General features: G+C 43.9%; 1 protein-coding gene across 2 annotated transcripts; it reads right to left on the bottom strand.

The window, feature by feature from the left end:
• Window positions 1-1,868: 1,868 nt before the first annotated feature.
• LOC116387136 (oxysterol-binding protein-related protein 3-like) lies at window positions 1,869-19,624 on the bottom strand. 2 transcript variants are annotated; one of them, XM_031853953.1, is made up of 22 exons: window positions 19,526-19,624; window positions 13,821-14,008; window positions 13,333-13,449; window positions 12,439-12,492; window positions 12,249-12,362; window positions 11,943-12,089; window positions 11,761-11,851; window positions 11,479-11,582; window positions 10,800-10,889; window positions 10,522-10,681; window positions 10,256-10,380; window positions 10,037-10,168; window positions 9,696-9,789; window positions 9,058-9,293; window positions 8,263-8,400; window positions 7,049-7,112; window positions 6,567-6,645; window positions 6,210-6,354; window positions 5,716-5,860; window positions 5,488-5,614; window positions 4,343-4,465; window positions 1,869-3,593 (listed from the first exon to the last, which is right to left on the bottom strand). In XM_031853953.1, exons 2-22 carry the CDS (start codon window positions 13,881-13,883, stop codon window positions 3,497-3,499), a joined length of 2,445 nt encoding a protein of 814 aa, XP_031709813.1. In that variant the 5' UTR covers window positions 13,884-14,008; window positions 19,526-19,624; the 3' UTR covers window positions 1,869-3,496. The 2 variants fall into 2 exon arrangements, with proteins under 2 accessions (XP_031709813.1, XP_031709812.1); XM_031853952.1 differs by having other exon boundaries at window positions 10,037-10,380.
• Window positions 19,625-22,784: the final 3,160 nt, after the last annotated feature.

Below are 22,784 nucleotides of genomic sequence, written 5' to 3'. Positions count from 1 at the left end.
TGAAAAAGCTGACACAGGTCAGGAAGACCTCCAGCCTTTGGTCAACCCTACAAAGAGTCTGTCCCTCTGCTTCAAGCAGCTGACCTCAGATGACTGGTAAGACATCAACACACAGGGACACAACAGTCTGTTTTTCCTAAAGTAGTGACCAACAGAGTTCAATCATTCTGTCATCTAAACAGGGAGAAAAACCTTGATGGATTGAAATCTGTTCGAGCTCTGGCACGACACCATCCAGCACTACTGCAGAGCAAGCTTCATGAAGTCTGCCTGATCCTAATTAAAGTGGTATTGTAAACCTTTTCCTCTTTGTTTCTGCGTTGCATGACGTTCTCATTTGCCTACTTGTGCATGTTCCATGTACTGACGTATTGACTGATGTTCTTATTTTCCATCTAGGTGAATAACCTGCGCTCTTCTGTAGCCAGTTTTGCATTGGACACAGTGGGAGATCTCCATGTTCACTTGGGGAGAGCCATGGACGCCGAGGCAGAGTGGACTGGCCGTGCTCTCCTGCTGAAGTTGTCTAAGACAACAAATGTCTTTGTTCGCCAGCGGGCTAACCTTGCCCTGGATGCGCTGGTGAAGGGCTGCTGCCCTGGAAGAGTCATGAGCGTCCTATTCAACACAGGGCTAAGGTGAGACGAGAGGATTTGATCAGAATTCAGCAGGATGTGGTAGCAGCAGCATTACAAATAAATGAAGTGAACGTCACAGGATTTGTCTTACATTCTCTCGTGTTTGTCTTTCTTCAGTCACACTTGCATTGCAGTGAGGGAGAGCACAGCACAGCACCTCCAACAGCTGGTGGACGTAGTTGGAGAGGATCAGATATTAACATCCGGAAAGATCTTCACAGAGCGTTTCCTTACTGCCGTCAGTAAGATGGCAGTGGATGCTGCACCGGAAGTCAGGTGGGTTACCAAATCTTGCATAGTCTTAGAGTATGTAGCTCCTGTTAATATTTGTTTGTTCAATCTCAGACATAATTGTCTAACCTTCTTGGCATTGTACACTAAATTGCTAAATGGGAAATGTTTTCTGCACAGGCGCCATGGACAGATGATGATCCAGGGAATTGACCAGCAGAGGAAGCTCATCCCAGAGAAATACCTGCATCCTGTGCAGAAGATCTTTCAGAAGGCGAGGCAGTAGACGCAGAGGCAATAACAGGACATAACATCAACTTTAGGCTGGCATGGTGTTATAGCTTGTGGCAGTTGTAATTAATAATTAATGCCAAAATATGTAATGAATATTAATCACTCAGTTATGAATCATTTTCTTCGTGGAGGTTCGGCTTGAACCATTTTTCTTCGTCTCCATCTTTCTCTCTCAGCGTGGGTGCTGAATCATCTGGTCACCACCCCCTTTGTAGTTGCAGGGATCATTACGGCATGTTTTGCCAGTTTCAAAATGTCTTTCATATCATTCTTGTATTTCTTTAAGACGCTTTCTATAAATAGTTGCTGGAACAAGTCTTCAGCACGTTGGTGCGTCGTAAGTTGGGGCTACAGGACGAGTCGGGAACACCAGGCCAGAGCAAGCGGCAGAACCGGCACAGTTACAAGGGAGCAATCTGGTGGGAAAGACTCAAAGATCTAAATGATATTTGTGGTACAATAGAACCCGAAAAAAGAAGAGGCTCCTTCAAGTTCTTGCTTCTCATGTCAGCTGGATGTCCTCTCAGCCAGTGAAGATGTCTCGGCTCACGGTGGGCCTTCAAGCATGCAGACGGACAAAACTTGTCTTCTTAAGATAAGATAATCCTTTATTAGTCCCGCACCTGGGAAATTTACAGGATTACAGCAGCATAGTGGATAGTGCAAACAAGATCAAAACAAGTATTATAAATAAGTAATAAACCACAATAAAAATCCACAATAACTTAAATATAACTAAATATATTACAGACAGAATTGTTTTTTATTGCACGGTGTATGTATATAGCGCAGATGTTTCGTGTTGTGTGGTCTAGTGGCAGCACAGCTGGTTGTGCAGCCTGACTACCTCTCCTTCACCACTGGCTTTCATCTTCTTGAGAAAGGTGCTGCAGGTTTTTTTAGTTTAACTTCCTTTTACAAAAGTAATACTTGTTAACCGAGTCAATTTAATTCTGTAAAATTTAGAGTCCAACCACTCGGTGACCTCGAGGCCCTGACAGCAGTTTATGAGTTGAGATTTTGTCATCGTTATCGTCACATCTTAGTTTTTAATCATCTTTCCGTTGACGTTCACTACAGTAGTGAAGGGATTAGCTCCGTCGCCTCACAGAAAGCAGCTTTTGGGGAACACCTTGGTGACTTGGGTATTTTCTCCCCATGCCGGTTTATTCACAGAGTTTCCTCCCACAGTCCCAAAGACATACACACATACAGGCTAATAGACCCTAAATTGCCCATATTGTGAGTCGCTTTCAGTCTGTAATAGACTAGCGTCCACCAGTTGCAGCCTGGACAAGTCGCCAGTCGTGAAACGACAACAATAATTATAATAATAGGGAAATAAAATAACATTACAAATAAGAATAAATAATAATGAATGTCACATGTGCTTTTAATTGTCTTGATTGGTGTCCAACATATTATACATCAAAAACTGTATTTCAACAGCAAACAGTTTTGGGATGGTTTGCTTTGCTGGTATTCTGTGTTGCTTAAACTAAATTCCTTATGCCACTAATGTTACGGTATCTTTCACTTAGAATCGTCTTAAAAGAGGGACACTTCTTGACGATCGTTACTTTGGGAGAGACTGTTTGTGGCAAACTAAACTGTGGCTAATCCCTTTTTACTAAAAACAAAGTGTAACACACCATAACTTCTCCATTCATTATACAGTTTATTATCTTCGTTGAACATTGAGTATTATTGTCGTTTTCCTCATTGATAAACATTATCCACTGCCCTATGACTATGACATCATGACTCATAACAAGGCATCATACTGAAAAAGGCAAAAGTCCCTCTTCTATAATCAGAAGATCTGATCAAAACCCTCGGGTCACGATGCTGACTGGATGGAGGAAAACGTGAGCATGTTTTGACCTTTACAACAAATTAAATTCCAACACAGATCATTTTCTCTCCAGTGAAGTCAACACATCTCAAGAATAAAAGTGTTTTTGCATAACTGCTACAGCAGTCGACTGAGTGAGGCACTGCAGTAAAAAAGGCACTTTGGTAAATGCTGAGATGCAACAGAACAGGATATGAATCTTTACACTGACACATCAGTCAATTACAGTTATGACAATAAGAGGAGAGAATGTATCCATAAGGAGAAACAAAAGCAACAGAAGTTCTACAGAACTTCTGTTGCTTTTGTCCTGCTGACTCTGCTCAGTCCTGAAAGAGGAAGTCCATATAGGTTTGGGTTACCGCGACACGGGGCAATTCATTCTAAGCAGGTCAGGACACTTTGAGGCTGGTCTCAGTTCAGTTTTATACTTCCCTCTTTATAAGTTGTCATGAAGCGGTTTGGTGAAATCCAGACGTCACCACAACACAGGAAAGTCCATTTTACTGTAGCCAGGGTCTCTGCGCTGCTCCCAGTAAGAGTTGTTGCTCACCCATGTGTCGTTGTTTGACTTCCTGTCAACACAGCACAAATCACTTAATGATGGATGCATCTTGAATGATTATCATATTTAAAATACGTGATACCTGTCAAACGTACAGACTGTGAAATTACCTCATCAGTTTCCAGAATAACATACGACGACAAGACTTTAACTTGAATCCTCCAAAAATTGCATCATGAAACTAAGTTTTTGGGTCTTTATAATATAATATTCTGTTGGTTTGTGTCAGAAAACTTTGTTAACTATGTGTATTCAATATGTGTTACTATGCAACTTATTTTAGCTTAGTGAACTATGTGTTCAATAAGCTAAAATGTCTAGGAGTGTAAGGGAGGATTGTATTCAGAATGTTCTGGGTTGATAAAATAGAGGATATGAGGAGTGATGAGTCACATAATGTTACCTCTGATGTAATGCACACTGACATAAGAAAGAATTCCATTTTTTGTCATGATTGAGCCCAACAGTATATCCTAACAACCCAGTTCGTTTATCAAAAGTCTGCAGACTGACATATATTTAATGTATTCCGTGGCTCAGGATAGATAGATAGATAGATAGATAGAGCGAGAGCGAGAGCGAGAGATAGAGATAGAGATAGATAGATATATATCAATGACACTGTGGCTGCCACGGAGTCGATCTGCGTTCATATGCGACAAGCCAGTTTTGTGGAACAACACATGCCTGACACACCGTGTCTGATCGCACACAAAGACGCACATATAGAGGTACACAGACGTGAAATCAGCGGCATACCTGAAAAAGCGTGGCTGGTGCGTCATGGTGTTGTCCTGCAGCACTTTCCTCCTCTCCCTCTGGAGCTGCTCAATCCTCTGTTTCTGCTCCTCGGCTCCTTCTGTGTTCCCCTCCTCCAACAGCCTGGACAAAGAACACAAGGGAGAGTGAGTCAGGACGGAAAACGGTGGAAATTATGACCCAACTCAAGCGCCAGCGCCATTCATCCCATATTTTCTCAGATATTTGGACTTATCACTGTGGGAAACACTCAGGTATACCGACAACACTAGCCAAAGGTTCCAGCAACTCATCTCAGGAAAAGAAAGTGGCTTTTGAGGATTCCCTGATTGCATTTCTTATCTGAAGAACCATAAAGATTAGGCAAATACACCCGTCACCGATTGGAAAAATGTGTTTGAAAAGCAACAACACCGAGCCACATCCTGTTGTCATTTGTATTTACTGTAGCTTGACTTTGATCTTTGAGTTGGATGCAATGAATCCTACAGGAACTGGATTTAGATTCAGGTTTAATCCCTTCGTTCCTCAATCAGGTGTTTGGTCTCATGGGAAAGTCCCTGCAGTGAGAACTCCTTAAATGGCTTCGTTCTACTCGAGTGCCTCAGTGATCTATGACAGTGAGCCGGCATGCACTACACCAGGAGCATGAAGCCAAGTCTTAGTTACACCTGTGGTTTTTACATCGTAAAAACATTTTCTATTGGCACGACAACAAGAATAATGTTTGTTTTTCCCCTTTTTCTGGTCTAACTAACTTGTTGATATTTAATTACCTTTTATACTGCCGTTATTAATCCACCCTCATACATACAACAATGTTGGGGTTCAGAATTGTACAAAATAAAATCTCTACATGAGTGGACAATTATTCTTGTAATTTTATTCCCTCTCATAGTCTGTTGCCATGGTTACTTTTTCACGTGGGCAACAAAATCATGTTTGCATAAAATGTTATTGGGTAAATTATTAGGCAGCTTTACGTCCATTAAGACTACAGTCCATTAAGACTGTACAACCCATTAGACCAGAATATAAGGTTGAGCAGTAACGGCAGTAATAAGGAATAACGTTTGTAAAACGGGTCGGGTGATGTCGGTGTACGCGGGCTACCACAACATCACAGACAAGACAAGAGTGACAACCTCTGGTCCGGCCTGAAGCGCGTATCTGTGGGGGGAAGAAGAGGTCTCAGGGCGGAGTCCAGCTCATTTAACTCCACCGCAAACTGGGTGAAGCCGTAGAACTGGTCTTGGTCCACCGGCATGGGGTCTACACACAGACACACACACACACACAAAAATTAACAAATTAAGTTGTGTGGCCGGTTGTAAAAACGTTATAACTAACATTCCCAGGGACCGATCACTCACTTGCTCTCCAGATACACGTGGCAGAAGGCGGGTCTCCTTGAAAAACTGACTCCTGCCATTTTCCAAAGATGGAGTGGACAACTTTTCCATTTGAATCGGTCACCACGCCCTCTATCTCGTTCACTGTGGAGCTCCATGATCTCGCCTGCAAAAAAATAAATAAAAGAGGGAATAGTTTGTATGTGTGAGATGGAAGAAATATATCTTACACAAACTGAGAGCAGACATCCCAAGTATCACATTTAATTCAATTTTCCATGCTCATGGGTTGAATATTCAGTTCCTATCTCTGTCCAGAAGATGGTGCCGTTTGCCTTGATATGCGCTGGAGGAGCAAGCGACTTCACACAGGGAGTGTATAATTCTTTCGGCTTTGTGGAGCCATGAAAAACATGTTTTACCAAACGTCTTTCCCCTAAAAATCAACTGTAGAATAAAGATCAGTTTCTGTCATTCACAACAAACCGGGTAATTAAATATCAGTGTTGACCAACCTTGACAAATGTGACTTTACACTGGCAGGCGTCACTGTTTATATTTTTGATGGACATCTCTCCGTAGTGCTCGATCCAGCGCTGACCGCTCAGGATGTTGTGGATGCACGACGTCACTTTGTTCCATTCGTAGTGGTCCCCGAACCTGGAGAGAAACACACACGTACTGTCCTCAATATGCATGTTGTTTCATTCCCAGCACTCACATTTACAGCCCATCATGTTCACGAAGACGTGGACACTCGCATCAAACATGCAAGAGTGCGAACACTAATGCGCGCACCCACACACACACACACACACACACACACACACACACACACACACACACAATGAGTTAAGGAGTCGAGGGCTTACGCAGGTAGTGTGACATGTGTGGTTCCCATAGGAACAATTTCCATGGATTTGCCCCAGAATTTATTTTTCCATCGAACATCTAAAAGAAAGAGATTGCAAAATAACAGGTGAGTGCTTGTTCTTAATTTAAATCTTCAAGGCTTCATCTGGTCTCTTCAGAAAACAGCAGCGTCTCTTCATAAATCAAATTCTCTATTCTTATGCACAGAGGGAAATGCAAACAGAGGCAGCAGCGTCTTTGCTCTTGAACAACATACCAGAACATTTTGGAACATCATTCCAAAATGATGTCACGTTAGTATAATCTGCACATTAATCTGTTAGAGTATGTACATAAAGTATCAAACACTCATTCAATGGAAAGGTACAGGGTGAAAATGAGGTCACTTAATCTTCCATTACACCAATTTCCACCTTAAATATAAACCTACAGCCTGTATGTGAAACACTCAACTACTACAAACATGTCCTCTCCTGCTCACCTTGCCAAAAGGCGAAGTTCCTTGAATCAGAGTGACATGCAGACACAGGTGGGTGATGACTCACCTGGGAAAACCGGAGAGAAGAGATACACGATGAAATAAAAGAAACTATCAAGAGCTTTACACAGTGGACGCTGTCGCTCTGCAATGAATCAGTGAAAACAAAAAGGACCTAGAGCATTTTATGCCCGCTTTAAACCATGACTACATTTATTTTTAGAGATTAGTATAATTGCTTTAAACAAACTAGACCGTCACAGACATCAACGGCAGGTCAGTGCACGACTTCTCTGCTTTACATCGTTTGCTACTAGATTAGATTAGATTGTAATTTGCTTTACAGAGTGAAACAGGAAGTGGGTGCTGTTCTACCTTCACCGATACCTCTGACATGAGACAACCTGACCACGGCGACAATTCATTTGACAATTACATATCGATACATAAAACACAAAGTGAAGGACATTTACCTTAAAAGGCAGACTTCACCCACAAAATGACAATTTGCATATCGATGACTCACATCATGAGTCACATGACTCTTGAGGACAACGGGGTTTTCCTCGCGTGCCTCCACGATGAACGAAGAATCACGAAACAATTTGATGAATTGAAGTGAACGGGGGCCGCATTTAACAATGGCAAAACCTCATCAAAAATCCTTTCCCAAACTCTCACACAACTTGTGCAGTTCATTCCAAGTCTCGCTTGTCCTGTCGTATGCTCACCACTTCCTAAATACATGCATCTACACTAAAACCGTACGGTGCAAAACACATCCGCATAATCAGCCTCAAGCTTGGTACGCTGTAGTAGTCAGCATACGACTGGATAAGTGAGGCACGAGTTGTGCGAGAGTTTTTTTAACAGATGTTTTGATATAGTTTTGCTGTTGTTAAACGTGGTCCCCATTTAGTCTTTGGATTCTTTGTTCACTGTGGAGTCATGCGAGAAAAACAGTTTTCTTCTAGAATTTAAGGCAACACCCAGTGAGTAATTATTACACAAATGGTCATTTTGTGTTGTAATTACAGAGATATAAACTTTGCATCACATTTAATTTCAGTCCCTTTACATATTAGATTCAAAATGTTGTGTATTTTTTGTGTTTCAAGTTGTGAAGTAAACTGAAAAGTAGCCTATCCTACGAGTGTATATCCCATGTAGTGAATCATGCGCGTGTGTGTGTGTGTTGTAATCAGTGTGACCTCTACCTGTTCAGCTATAAACCTGAAGCTTTTATCGGGTCTGTCACACTCGTACGTCTCTCCAAGGACCGGGTTGAAGGGTTTACTTCCTGCTCGATGGTAGGTGGATGCGTATGCAGATATTGCAAATGTAGCAACATACACCTGCACAGAAAATCAGACGGGGGTGAATGACATGTGTTACATGCGTGTATTCTACATGATGTTGTGAACATGACTGTGTGTACGTGTGGGACACCACCAACTTTGTTTACATGAGACTATTGCACGGACGTAGCTGCATTTGATATGCTTTCAATTGGGACATTTTGATGGCCTATGGTAGTAGTGGTATTGGAACATCACATTAGGTAGAGGTAAAGCATGTATTATTTATAACTACATGTTAATACTGTATGATGCATGTTCTACAGTATGCATAGGTGTGAGACTTACCACATGGCACTTTGTAACTACTCTGTGTTTATTTGACTAAAAATGTGCATAAAACTCAGATAAAAAGTCTTCCAAACAGACCCAGGAAGAAAAAGACAATTGAAAGCTTCTTGCTTGTAAAAATTGTACACAGAGCAAAAGACGAACATCAGTGTAGCTTTAAAAAAATCGTCCTGAGGAAGAGCACTGAGCTCGATACACATTCCCTGTCAACATTTTGCGACGCCTACTTTGATGATCGTGTTTCCATCTGTTCATGTGCTTTAGTTGTGCATGTCTTTGATTAACTGTGTAGACATAAGATCCTCTCTCAACTGTTACATTAGAAGTTGTGCATGCTAACATGTGTGTTTTCCTTCCTCTCACCATGCGCTGGTAAGGGTCTTGGGTGCGGTTGGCGGTGTCCAGCAGCTCGCTGTACTCCAGCTCCTCACACAGCCTCTGCAGGGTGTTGAGCGGCTCGTTGAGCTGTACCGGCATGGCCACCTTGGACAGGTCCTTACCGATGTTGTTCTTCAGGATGTTCCACAGGCTCACGGTGCTGGTGGGGCTGGGAGAGGGGAGCGCGGCGCGCCGACGGGCCCGGGTCACCACGCTGCTAACTAGAGGGGAATAGTGGGAGATTTGAATAAGACTAGTATGGTGACAAGAGGCGGTGCACATTGAATGTGCGCAGTGTGTGACGAGGATATGTTGTAGTTTCAGAGGTGGCTCAGCCAGCATCAAAACTTGTTTTAGCCAAATGTGAACAAGCTGCAGCAGACCTGTTGAACGCTTGTTCGCATACTGTGTGAGGAAACATCGTACGGAGTTTGTAAACACTTCTGGAAGTTGGCAGTTGTCATATTCAACACATTTTCTCTCTCACACAGAGGCTTAGTCAGTCACTCAAGTGCACTAGGACAGACAAGCTCCGCCTCCATTTGACAGAATAAGATCCGGTTGCTCAGTCTTTCACACACACACACACACACACACGCACGACGTGTTACTGTATCATGTACCAGAGTTGTGTCTCTCACTGCCTCCCTCGTTGCTGTAGGTGTCCACGGAGATGCTGTCACTGACATCACTGATGTACGAGTCATCGTCAGAGACCTGGAGACAGAAAGTCAATGCTGAAAGGTCAGAACACATAATCAAAAGGACAATAACAAACAAACCAAAAGTCTTCCATCATCAGAACAGAAACCCAGTGTACAGAGAGGTTGTTGTGAAGTATTAGTTGTGTTAAACTTAAACATGGCCGTGTTGGGACAGTAGGAGTAACAAGACTCACTACTTTTACTGCACAACTAACCCTTTATAAGACTTGAACTTGATTTGTTTGACCACTGTGTCTCACCTCATTCTCAGAAGAGGAAGAGGAGAGGAGGTACTCCTGAGCATCAAAGAACTCCGATATGGACTCTGGGATTGATGCTTTGCTCTCATTGGACACCTGGTGGACCAAGGAGTGAGACCCTCTGGTACATTCCTGATGATAAGAAGAAGTCAGGTTGAGGGAAACTGGACCTGAGGCGACAGTCGGTGGACATATTGTGATCTTTTGAGTCCCACTCACTGAGGCATAGGCGGTCTTCAAGCCAATGACCTGCGCTGGCTGCGGGGCCTGCCTGTCGATGGTGTGCCTCAGTCGGTCTCTCTCCGCTACGAGGGAACTAAAGGCCGATTTCAGCGTGGTGTGGACTGGAGAGAAGCAAATGCAAGACAAGAGAGTTGTCATGGAAACTATCTTACCATATAAACGAGCATATTTTCTTTTTCAATCTAAAGTGAATGCGTCTCCCGAGCTAACCAGCAGACGCCCCCCCACCAGCAAGGACTCACTGTTGTTGGCCAGCGTGCAGAAGTCCTCCTGCAGACGGGACCCGTCTGTAGGCGAGTCTGGGGATTCGGGACAGACCTCCTGGGCGTTTGAGTCCGTGGTGGAGAGGTTGGGGTTGGAGGCGTGGAGACGAGGGGATTGAGAGGAGAGGCAGCTTGGGACCTGGTGGACAAAAAAAAACAAAAAACAGAGAAAGGATAAGCCATTATTTCCCCGTCATTCACACCGCTGAATGAAGTGCGTTTCTAAATGATTATCAAAAGAAAAGCTGCGCATGTACCTGTAGTGTGGCTTTGGTTTCTTTGCCATTGTTTTTGGATCGCCATCTCCTCGGCCTCTTCTCTTTTTTGGGCATGTCATAATTAGACGCCTGTGGTGCCACAAGAAGACTTTAAAAGGAGTAGCAAACAAAAATACTTCCCCGTTTTCACTGAACCAAAATAGTTTTCCCGTCGGCTTAATAGGAAGAAATCAATGTTTGTATTGATTCATTGAATGCATTTCCCCGCCCAGCGTAACCAGTGAGGGGAATCTGCCTCTAGTGAAACAGACCAGCTAACCAACAGACAGACTGGGAGCCTTGATCGATCCATGTAGATACGGTTAATAAGATCAAAACACATACACAGTGAGATACTTGTGTCGGCTGCTTATGTAGCTTCACAGAACGCAACAAAAATAGACTTGAAGTGTAAAAAAAAAAAAGGCAGGGGTCTCTGTCAGACGCGCATCTCACAGAGTCAGTGTTGATGGAATAAAATGGAAGAGCGTCTGTTACGAGTGTCGGGCGTCAAAAACACTTCTAAAATGCTGCCAGTGGGGATCGGCCATTACTCCTTGAGAACTTCTCTGTTAGACCCACAGAGCTAACTAATGCATTTGTATTAGATATATTGCACATTGCTTAAATGAAGACAAAGAATCATCATGGCTAACTTAATCCGTGGTCCTGTGCTTACTTGTAGTGCACTAATGGCCGGGGCCGAGTACGTGCGGTGGAGGACCTCCATGCTCTTCAGCAGCAGGTTGAGTTCCAGCAGGTACGATTCACATTCCTCCAAGTCTGAGAGAAAGACATTTATTATGAGATGGAAGTTTGGGTGCACGCAGTGATGGAATGAACTGCAGTGAGACACGTTTGAAAGGTAACCGTTAACGAGGACAAGGGAGACGAGCAAGCCAGGAGAGACAATTAGTGAGGCAAGTACCCAAAAGAGAAATAAGACAAAACGACAACCAACCTTTGCAGCACTTGTCCATGTCCTCTGAAGAATGGAGCCAAGAGCTGACCTTTGCTTTGTGGACCGACGCCTGCTTAGTAAGAGTCGCCCTCTGTTTTAAGAGAAAGAGGGAGCGTCAGGCATATGTGCAACCTCACATAACTACATCCCTACTGTGTCACACCTGAAAGGAAACAACTCACTTTTCTCAGGGAGTCGTTGAGGGCGGGCGAGGCGTGGGGGTTGAAGAGGTGCCTCTCGTGGGGATACATGGCAATCTCGTTCTGCCGAAACACGCGGTGATGCCGCAGCTTTGACACCCACTCGTCAAACAGCTCCGGAGACTTAACCTGGGTGCCATAAAGTCAAATTAGGAGCAGTAACTGGGACACGCCCGCTGGGAGCGTCTTTGTATGAAACAGAAAGAAGTAAATGAGAGACGCAGCATAGAGGCGTTGATGCATTTGCACACAAACCCGTAATGCAAAACATTCATATTCAGGGGTTACCTTCAAGTGATAGATGTTATCCTCCGTGTCCAGGTCGACGCACATGGCTTTCTTCTTGATCGACATGACGGAGAGGCCGACATCAATGCAGCCGTGAAGCTTTCCCTTCTGCAGCTGTGAACGTAACACTTTGTCAGCGTGCGTTTCGGATGTGTTGAAGTGCAAGAATGACGCTCGGGGTAATACCTACATCAGATCCACGCTTTGCATACTTCAGGATGCCTTTCTCCAACACAAAGAACCTCTAAGTGGGACGAAATCAAACTCAAATCAATATTTATTCACAACATTAGTCCGTTTTTTACGTTTAGTTTTGCACTCTTAGTTCACACAATAGTAAAAACACCAATAAACAAAAAGGTGGGCAGACATTGTACCGTTATGAACCAATAACACCTCATTCCCATGACCCTGCATTTCAAGTTTCACAACGGCAGCAGTGAAATAAGTGACCATGTATCGACATAGCAACAGCTTACAAGCATACTTTGCTCTAAATATTGTCGATTTAAGTGGCTATTCAAATCACGTTGCAAGGCAGAACTTTCCAGGTATGCATGAGCACACAGAAGAGGGGGAGGAAGATGAGTCAGGGTTACAGTGCAATCGGCTGGGAATAAAAACAATGGAAAGAAGGAAATACAGGAGGACTATAATGGTGAAGAGGAGGAAACGTGGAAATAGCTCCGAGGTATTAAAAGACACCAGGTCAGAGCTTTTAGTTGGACATTTAGGGAGGACTGCTGGTTCAAACATGGCATCATCAGGAGAGAAATCACACCTACACCCATGTACAGTATGCACTTAGAATGCATTATTGCTTTATTTCTTCACCAAAATGGATATGGGGCCTTGATTGACAACACCATCTGTGCTTTTAAAAGAACTACATGTGATGAATACAGTGCAGAATGTTTAAAAAGCAAAACCATTATGGCTCACTATCCGACACCCTCAAGTTCAGGGTGAAAATAGCTCTTTGGTTGAACAAAAGGCAGCAGCGGTGTTCTATAATTAAGAAGTGCTGCGATGCTGTTGCTGTTTTTGGGGCTTTAGAAAGAGGGTGGCTTTGTGAGGCGCTCACCTTATGCCAGCCCTTCATGGGCCACTTCCTCCTCTTGAGCAGGAAGCCCTCCTGTCTGTCAGGCTCCTGCATGCTGGCAGGAGCCCCCCTGAGCCCCTCCACGATCTCCCAGCTGTCCTGGAGAGGGACACACGGGCGCGACAACCACATACGAGTTTAGACAGACATGTGACTTGAAATAGCACGATCTCAAACATGTTAACAGTAAACATAGACTCATCGCACACACCATTTAAGTTCAACACTGTTGTGACAGCAACAGCGCTTGTTGTAAAAACAGCGCGGTTGTGCTTCATGCATTTCTAGGAACACTTTAATGTTCAGTCAGAGAGAGCGACGCTTCATAATTGAGTTTCAACAGTTTGATATGATGCTACTTCGATAGGAAAAGAAGCATAATGCTGAATGCGAACAGTGGCTATGATCTCTTTTTGTCTCACGCTGTACATTAAAGCAGCACACACACACACACACACACACACACACACCTGGTTACTGTCGTGCTTAGAGGAGCCGCTGCTGTCGCTGTGAGTGGGCGACGTCGTCGTCATCGTTCTGCGACTCGAGCGCTTTCTGCCCAACCGTCGTCTCGTTTGTGTGGAAACCAACAGAGATCACAGCGGAGCCGCCAGGAGCATCGCTCTGACCTTTGAAGGCCACGGCACAACAGTCAGAGCTGTGGAGAAAAGGTTCAAACAACGAGCTGATGTCAGAGCAGCACAAAAGGTTATTTTTGTGGGACCAGACGGATAAAAACAGAGAGGAATCACTGAGTCACTCTGGGTCTGACTAACTGTCAATGAAAAAGTCCAAAGTGTCTTTGTTTTATTAAGGAAGCTGGACACGGATATCCAGGAAAAACAACACACGAGAGGCGAATAAGTCTTTATCGTGAGCTCTCACAGTTCAGGGTTCAACTTGTGTTTTCAGATGCAAGTCTGGCTTTGTGTGGACTTTGATACTTTTACAGCCAAGTACACAAAACCAATGTTAAAAGTCAGTATCTGTGGTACCACCCAAGTTTTATGAAGATTTATAAAGGGTCCACTTGTAAACAAGCATTTGAGGAAGACAGGAAAACAACAAAAGGAATCCCGATGGAGTGTGCAGAGCATCGTACACACAAAGACCATCATTAAAAAGAGAATAAATTAAAAAGTTATGACTCCAGAGACTAACTTCTGTTACCATGTTAATGTGAAACCACACCCAGAGCTCGCTCCATCTGCATGCTGCAAAACTGAGCCGTTGCTGCTTCACCACGGGCTGGTTTCGTCTCCTCCTCATCCTCCATGTTAAATACGAACGTGAACGCTTCCTTCACGCGTTGATCTAATGCAGTGTATCTGAAGCTTTTTTGACAGAAGGCTTGCTTGTGAGGTCACAGACGGTCCAAGTCAGACCTGCTCTGCTTTGTTCTACAATTTGCAGTTATCATTTTTGCAAAATTCTGCCGTCTTGTTTCGGTTGAAGAGTTTTGCGTTGGTTCTCTACATTATTACAAAGTGGTGGCACGGGGGCGAGTAAGGGAACGCCGCTATTCTCACCGACATGTCGCATTCATTCCTCAATGGCATGCCCGGACCTGGCTGTGTGTGCTATACCGCCATGTGCGCCACTCCCTTTGTACCTCAGGCGTGTTGACGTGGACCTGTGCAGTGTACATACGAGCTAAGGCACATCCCCGTCTCCTGGATTAACACGGTGAGATGTGCTCACATGCAAATTTAAAACTCTTTGGATTTGAAGTGTGCTGCATCCTCTGTAAAAACCATAGAGTGCGTGCGTGCGTGCGTGTGTGTGTGCTGTAGTTCCCCCGAGGCCTCTCTTACAGTCAGTACCATGCCCAGGACGTGAGTCATCGACAGGAAAGAATGTGCTCAGTGCTTCGATACCCCCCCGACACACAGCTAGCTACAGTCAACACTGGGCTAAAAGCAGCCTGAAACACACGGGCGGCCCACTTGCTTTCACGGCTTCTGGAGCGCAGACTAAAAAGGACAGACAGCGGATTTGAGTCGGCTTCAAAATGAGCTCCAATTAGCTCATCAAGTCCTTTCGTGTTTTCATCGAGTCCTTTCGTGTTTTCATCGAGTCCTTTCGTGTTTTCGCACTTATCAGGCTGCGACATGTCTGGCGTCTTTCGGCCGCGTCTGAAGCTTTTACGAATGTTTATTGAGGTTCAGCAATTCACACACACACACAACTTCTGCATATCTACACCTGGAGTCTAGACTTTCAACGGCAAGAAAAAGGTGCGTTCAACCACTGTAAAGCATTATGTAATACAATCACGAGTGTAAACACTAGAAGTGGCGAGTAAGGGGCCGCAGCATCGAGCACCTCTTTGCATAACACACTCGGCCTCATCCCTTTTCCCCACGTTCACACAACTCAGCTGCAAAGTTTGCAACAAAAACACTTCCTTTGAGCAAAACATCACCAAATAAAAAACAGAAAATGTGCCACTGCATCTGTTCACAGATTTAGTCTGAAGTGTCAGATGCTTTTCCTCACTTTAAAAGCTTAAAGGCTTGTGCAGAAAGCTGTGTATTAGTGGAGAATACGAACCGCCACAGATGAACTGTGAAATCTGTAAATGAAGCCGGGACATGAACATCCCTCTGAGTGCCCTACTTACCTCCACTGAGTGATTACTGGAGTGTTGTACGCCACCGAGCCTCCTGCACTGGAAGACTAGAAGTGCTGGGGTGTTTTTTGCCTGAGTTCTTACGTAATGGGAGTAAATCATTAATGGCACAAACACCTTGTAAAGGATCCGTTAAGATGGAAAAGATGGTCATTCTCACGGCGAGTGCCAGAGTCACAAGGCCCAAACGAGGGAATAAAAGGTTTAAAGGTGATGGAAGGCTCTCTCTCTCTCTCTCTCAGCAGTGGGTCTTGCACGGGACACCGTAAGGTAACGTTCTGTATGTGCCGTGTGGTCCTTTTAGTGTCTAAAAGGGTGAGCACTGCTGAACGCCAGGAGACAAAAGCAGAGATTCAAATAGAAGAGCGGACCTTTTTTTCCCCTTTCTACTCGTCCGATCCCCGGCCTCCTAAAATGGTCACCACCATGCTGACCAACTGGTGCTCCTTGAAAGCCTTCTTCGTGGCGAACCTTGTGCACCGGGAAGAAACGCACTTCAGGAATGCCGCTTTTTGAGAAGGCATTGTTCAACTCAGACTAACAATTCCTCAACAAGTCATTATGTGCGCCATAGCTGCAGGCAACACATACTGCATATTTACAGAAAGCCACGTGGCTTTCATTAAGCAACGCCTCGCCCGTTGTTCACCGGGTGTTTTATGACAGGATCTCGAGAGAATCCTGAGGAATCGACTGAGCAGCCGATCCATCCGCTTTCTGCCCGTACACATTCTTGTAACAGCAGGAATGCCATCAACCCGACAGTTATTGGGACTGCGAAAAAAAAAAAAAAGGTCCTCACAGATGGCCCATCTGTGACTCTACCTCCGATAAAGAGTCATCATATAAAGCTTCTTCACAGGTTCACCGAGTTTAAGCTGTGCATGATCCGCCGATTATTAAGAAGTGAAAGCCGGCTTTAAATAGACTCGCATCTGGCGATATCAGCCGGCTACTTCACACATCGACACCCAAAATGTTTACACCAAAGTAGGGACACGGATGTGTGGCAGCGTGGCAGTAGCACTCAGCTCATCTGACCTGTGACACGACGTCCGACCGAGTGCGTTTATCGGAGTCTCGATGAAGAGCATGTTGTGATGAATAAGTCGACATTGGAGCGCCGCAGCGTGTGAGCTATTCATTTCTTTATTTCATGATGACCGATTGTTTTTTAAACAGTGTTGTTCAATGTGAATGTAATGCAGTGCAGAGGAAACCGAGAGATCAAAGAGGTAAAGAAAGCAGCTTCAGTATGCCATTCAGCGGTCATGAGAGACAGAAAGAGAACAATCATGAGAGCCGGCATGCCCGTAGATTATTGACCGACGTCTTTTATGAAAAGCCGCATCACAAAAGATGTCTCTCTCTCGCTGTCTGTGTCTGCCTCTCTCTCTCTGTCCGTCTGTCTGTCTGTCTCCGTCTCTGTCTCTCTCTCTGTGTGTCTGCCTCTGTTTGTCTCTCTCTCTCACACTGTCTCTTTCCTGCTGAGACAAGAGACACTTTGTTACTGCTCAATCACGGGTTGCTATGGCAAAAAACAAAGACTATATCCAGTGTGTTTGTTCTTTATAGAAGACATCTGAGGGCATAAAACACGGAGCTATTTATAGCCCCCGTGCCGTTTACCAGCAGAGACATGATTTCACGTGACCGTCGGATGAAGTAGGACACGACATTCTATCACCTTATGAAACCAGCAGAGATCACAGGCTTCTCTCACGGCGGCCACTCGGTGCATCAGCGAAGCTCCGTGTTTACCAGCTTTTAAGTGGGTGTTGTGTAAAAAGGAGGGAGAGTGACACAGAGATAGAACTCGGTGAGTCACGTCGGCCACGCTGGATGTTTACGCCCAGAAACGTTGCAGCAAGAATAAAACACTTGGGGCCCCGGACTGTAATCAGCTGACTGGTGGACTGCATTGATTGCTCAAGGGCTCTTCAACAGGCCAACACATGGGTGGCAGTGCAGCCTCTCACTACTTATACTCGTCCTAGGGTTGCAACTAATGATTATCTGCATTGCCAATTAATCTGGCAGTTAAGTTTTATTTTGACCGGCCAACAATCCGAAATCTAAAGGCAATAATACTATATAGAGCGAGAGAGAGATTTTCTGGCATTCTTACTTAAAAAATTACTTCCATGATTAATCGATAATCAAAATAGTTGCAGGTTGATTTTTGTTTCAGATGCCAGATTATAAAGAGAAGAGCTATCGGTGGTTTGTATAAAGGTTTAGGTGTTGTAACTGAACCCATTTTGTATCCTTCTCCTTTATTTTCGATTAAGTACAAATCTACACATATTCTACAACATGCTTACAGTTTTGTGAAACAGCTCCAGTTTAGATATTTTAACAATAAACTACAGTTATCTTAGGTAGGCTACTTGGCTGGCGTCAGTGACAGTGATGCCATCAACACTCGTGCCTGAAATGATCCAGTCTGTGTTGATTAACGGTATGATTACAAACACAAAGTCACTCCAGCAAAACGCCTGATGTGAAAGTGCTGAATGGCTCACGGTCATTTAATGGTGTGTAGGGATGCAACTCAAAAAAATCTGTTCCGTTCTGAAGATAGTGGAAAGCTCTGAAGTGACATCTTTAAATAATGTCTTGTTCAACAAATAGTTCATGAAGATCATCGAACAAAGATATCATTGAAGCCAAGGAGGAGAGGCTTTTTTTGGGGGGGGGGGGGGTCCTGTACCGATGTGAGGGTCCCAGGACAGAGGATGTGCACAGATTGTAAATTTGTGATTTTGGGTTATACTAAATAAACTGAATTAAACAGGAAAACTAGCAAACAGCATTTGAGACGCTGGAAACAGACTTATTTGTGTGGCATATTTGAGAAATTACTTAAACTATAAGTTGATCATCAGAATTACTGCCAATTAAATTTCTGTTGATTGATTAATCATGTCAGCTCTAATGGCCTCCATTAAAAGCATACAGTCCTGTAACACAGGCCGTGGGAAACAAACTGTCCCATCTAAAATAGAAAACACAGCCATGCTGTAACTTCACACAATGAATAAATCTATGATCCCAATATCTACAATGAACACGTTGAATAAAATGTAAAAGAATAATGTGTGTTGCTCGTGCTCGGGGGATGATGTCAGCACGGCAACCATTATTGAGGACAAACTCCACGGGGACGAACCACAGGTGTCCCGTGTGTAATCCACAGCTCAGTTCCTGCTGCCAACACAGCAATTCAAAGTTGTCAGCGCAGACAAAATGTCCAATATACCCCCCATGTGCTCGTGAAACCCTGCGCGCACACAGCCTCGATACAAACAATACAAATATGTTTAAAACACCACATCCAACTGGCACGCGGAGGCACCAAATTCAGCACCAAATGTCACGAGGAAGCCCATTAATAATTCTATCGAACGCGATATTCAGCTGAAGCCACGTCAGGGCGCGCGATCAACTCCGCCGCTTAGTTCAAACGGAAGCGAGGCAATAACAGCAGAGACGCCGACATACTTATCACACGAGCTATGAGGATAAATGATGAATGCTTACGTGTTCTGTGGCGAAAGCTACAGCATCCTATCCCGAAGGTAGAGACATTCGGTACCTGGCTTCAGGGCTCCTGCTGCTCGTTACAACGCCGGAGCTATGTGGAGGAGGCGGGGTCTGCTCAGTGAGCCCGGGAGTGACTGACGCGCTGCTCGAGCCAATCACAGTGGAGGATAACCCCGAGGGGCGGGAACAAGGGCTGGGCGGACACCTTTTTTTGAACGCGCCATGGAGTGACGCTAAAGACAACGTGAAAGACGGGAAAATGCAACCAAAGGTGTACGATTCGTGTCAGACAATGGAGTGAGAGGTAATAGCTGCAGGTGAAGTTATGTTAATCGCACGTGGTTAATCTGACCTTTGTGTGATAATGGGTCATGGTTTCTGTTTGAAACCCCAACTCCCATATTTGGTTTCAGCCATGTTCACATCAATCACATCAGTTTGCTTCTGCCTTGTAGTCAAAGCTAACATATGCTGATTGATTTAAAATGTGTATTATTATGTTTAAAAAACAAGGCTTTTTCTCTGCTTAATCTCAGACCATGACATGTGTAGTACATTACCAGGAACAATGTTTCAAGAGCAAAATAAGCAGCTTCAGATGTCAGATGAAGTCATACTCCATCCCATAACAGCAAATAAACTGTTTAGCAATGTGCCAATTGTTTTATTGATTAATTGTCAAAAAGTGAAGTGAAAATGGCCCATTAAAAGCACAAGTTATATCATTGAATTGCTCATCTTGTCTGAATATCTCTCCAAAATCTAAATATATTCAGTTTATTATCAGTAAATACAGTAAGTAATTGTTAGCTGGAACAAGGGAATGTTTGGTATCTTTGCTTGGGAAATGACTCAAGAGATTACTCGATCATTTTACTGTTAATCAACTTAATTCCTTTAATATACCTGTTGTGGATTGTAGCACGCAGTTAGTTCATGAATAAGAGCCAGAGGGTGTGATGAGATATGTGTTAATAATAATCTGTCTGGTGTCATTGCTTCATATCACAGTAAACAGTCCAATGACAGATTGTTTGGTGCTTTTCTTCAGACATTCTGGTTGGAAAAGATGGCTTTACCCACAAGTGCTGACTGTTTGCTGAAACGATGAGTAAGTGAGAGAAGTTGTGTGATTGCACCCAGACAGAATGAGTGTGTGTGTGTGTGAATGAGCATGTGTTTGTGTGTCTCTGTTTAATGTCCGTCTTAAGTTCTGCTCCTTATGTCTTCTTCTGAGAGCCTTCAGTCGTCCTCTTTTGTCCTTGTAGCTCTCTGAACCTTCATGCATTGGATTTGTTTACTATACAAAACGAATGTCCTCCTTTGCATGGGCATGAGGCTGTCACTTCCTGCCTGGGCTTATTTCTATGGCAACAGAGGGCTGGGAAAACATAAAGGGGGGGCGGGGGGGGGGGGGCAGACTTCTTTGAAAGGGGGAGTTAGAGCTGGGTGTGTCCAGAAACTTAGAAACCGACAAAATTAATGTTGTTGTTTTTTGGAGTTTAAAGGAATGTTGGTAGTGCAGTAGTGTGATGTTGGAAGTGGAACATGAGGAAAGAAACAGTTATCAGTGTTATCAGATCTTTCCATTGAACAACCCAGGTGGATTCCCTCGTGCTTTAAGCGGTGCACGGTTGCTGCCACAAATGAACACCCCATGGCATACCTGTCAAGAGACAGACTCTGAGCCACACCTGCCTACACACACAAACACACACACACACACATACGGTGACGTAGAAAACCTGAAAATGTACCAGACATCCATTAATAATGACGTTCAAACATTTTCCACTAATAGCACAATTTACATATCTAAGGGAACAATGACAGCGAGACCCTCATAAATATGAATGAGGCTGATACATGATACTTGTAAGCTAATATTATCACATTGCTGTCACTTACAGTACGAACACAGACAGTACAGTATTACACGAGCAGATTATTTATGACAGTGGCATCTATAGGTCAGATATGGTTACTGCACAGAGAGCTGCTTGCATTCATGCATTGAGACGCCTTTGCTGCACTGAGTGCTGCTGGTCGTCAGTGAGCTCATGTTAACAAAGAGGGATCAAAGGGAGGTCCCTAATGCTGTTTTAACTGCACAAGAAGGTCTGTCATTTACTGAGCTCCGTGCACTGTGCAATTTGACCTGAAGTGTAAAGGCGGGTAAATGAAGAGACACAACACCCTTCAACTAGAGACCCTCTGTCTTAGAAGTTTAAGTGCTCTTGAGCAGGACACTGACAGGGTCCCTGTTCTATATCTGAACATGACCTGTGATCCTATTAACCCACTAGGGGGCCGGAGATGTGGGCCCTATTAACCCCTCTTTCTCCCACTCTGTTTATTGTTTATAAAAAAACATAAAACAAAAAAATGATTGTCACAGACATAAACAGGCATTACTCTGCATTTAACCAACCCTAAGCTTTTTAGGAGCAGGGGTTCAGTTTCTTGCTCAAGGACACTTAGACAGTGATTTAGTGTAACTCATTTAACTTGATTAAACACATTTCTACTTCGTAAAATGCAACATGAAAGCACAATATTGATATAATACACATTTGTACTGTAAACATAAAGCTACATCCATCAGCGGTTAGTTTAGTACAAAGACAGGAAACAGCTGTTTAATCCAGATATTTCAATGTAAAATACAAACAACCGGCAACTCTTATAAACACATTGTGCCTTGTTTGTCTAATCCCTACAGAAAACAAAGTGTTAAAATGTTACAGTTGTATGTCGGGGTTATGTGCTGTACTATTTCTTGACCAGGGATCAGTTTTTGTATGGTTTAAACAAACTAAATATAACTTGGTGAGCTTTTAGAGGTGCCGCTATGTGGCTTTTGTTATCTTAGCTTTTCCATACAGACACGAGACATTTATATTGTGATGTAGTGCTGCGTACGTATTAAAAAACACATTTGCAATTAATTAAATAAAACTGATTGTGACAAGATCAGCCTGGAGTCTCCTTATTTGGAATAAGGCACAAATAAAGTTTCTCAGAAGGGATCAGCACTCAATGATATCGCTGTACCGGCCCCTCCTCGTGCTATAATGTTCCATGTCTGCAGAGGGCGATGTTGCATAGAAGCACCCACTGTGGGGACTCCACAGAGAGAATCAACAGCTGCAGATCAGATGTCTCAGCTCTCTGAATTACTGACTGACGACTTTGTTTTAGTGACTCGTAAAGCCCACGTTTCTTGCACTCTAGTTTGTGACTTGTTTTGCATTAT

Source organism: Anarrhichthys ocellatus, unplaced genomic scaffold (assembly GCF_004355925.1).
Source record: "Anarrhichthys ocellatus isolate YVR2014 unplaced genomic scaffold, GSC_Weel_1.0 scaffold14, whole genome shotgun sequence".
NCBI lineage: Eukaryota > Metazoa > Chordata > Actinopteri > Perciformes > Anarhichadidae > Anarrhichthys > Anarrhichthys ocellatus.
The sequence above is the reverse complement of the archived record's forward strand: the minus strand, read 5'-3'. Positions and strand labels throughout refer to the sequence as shown.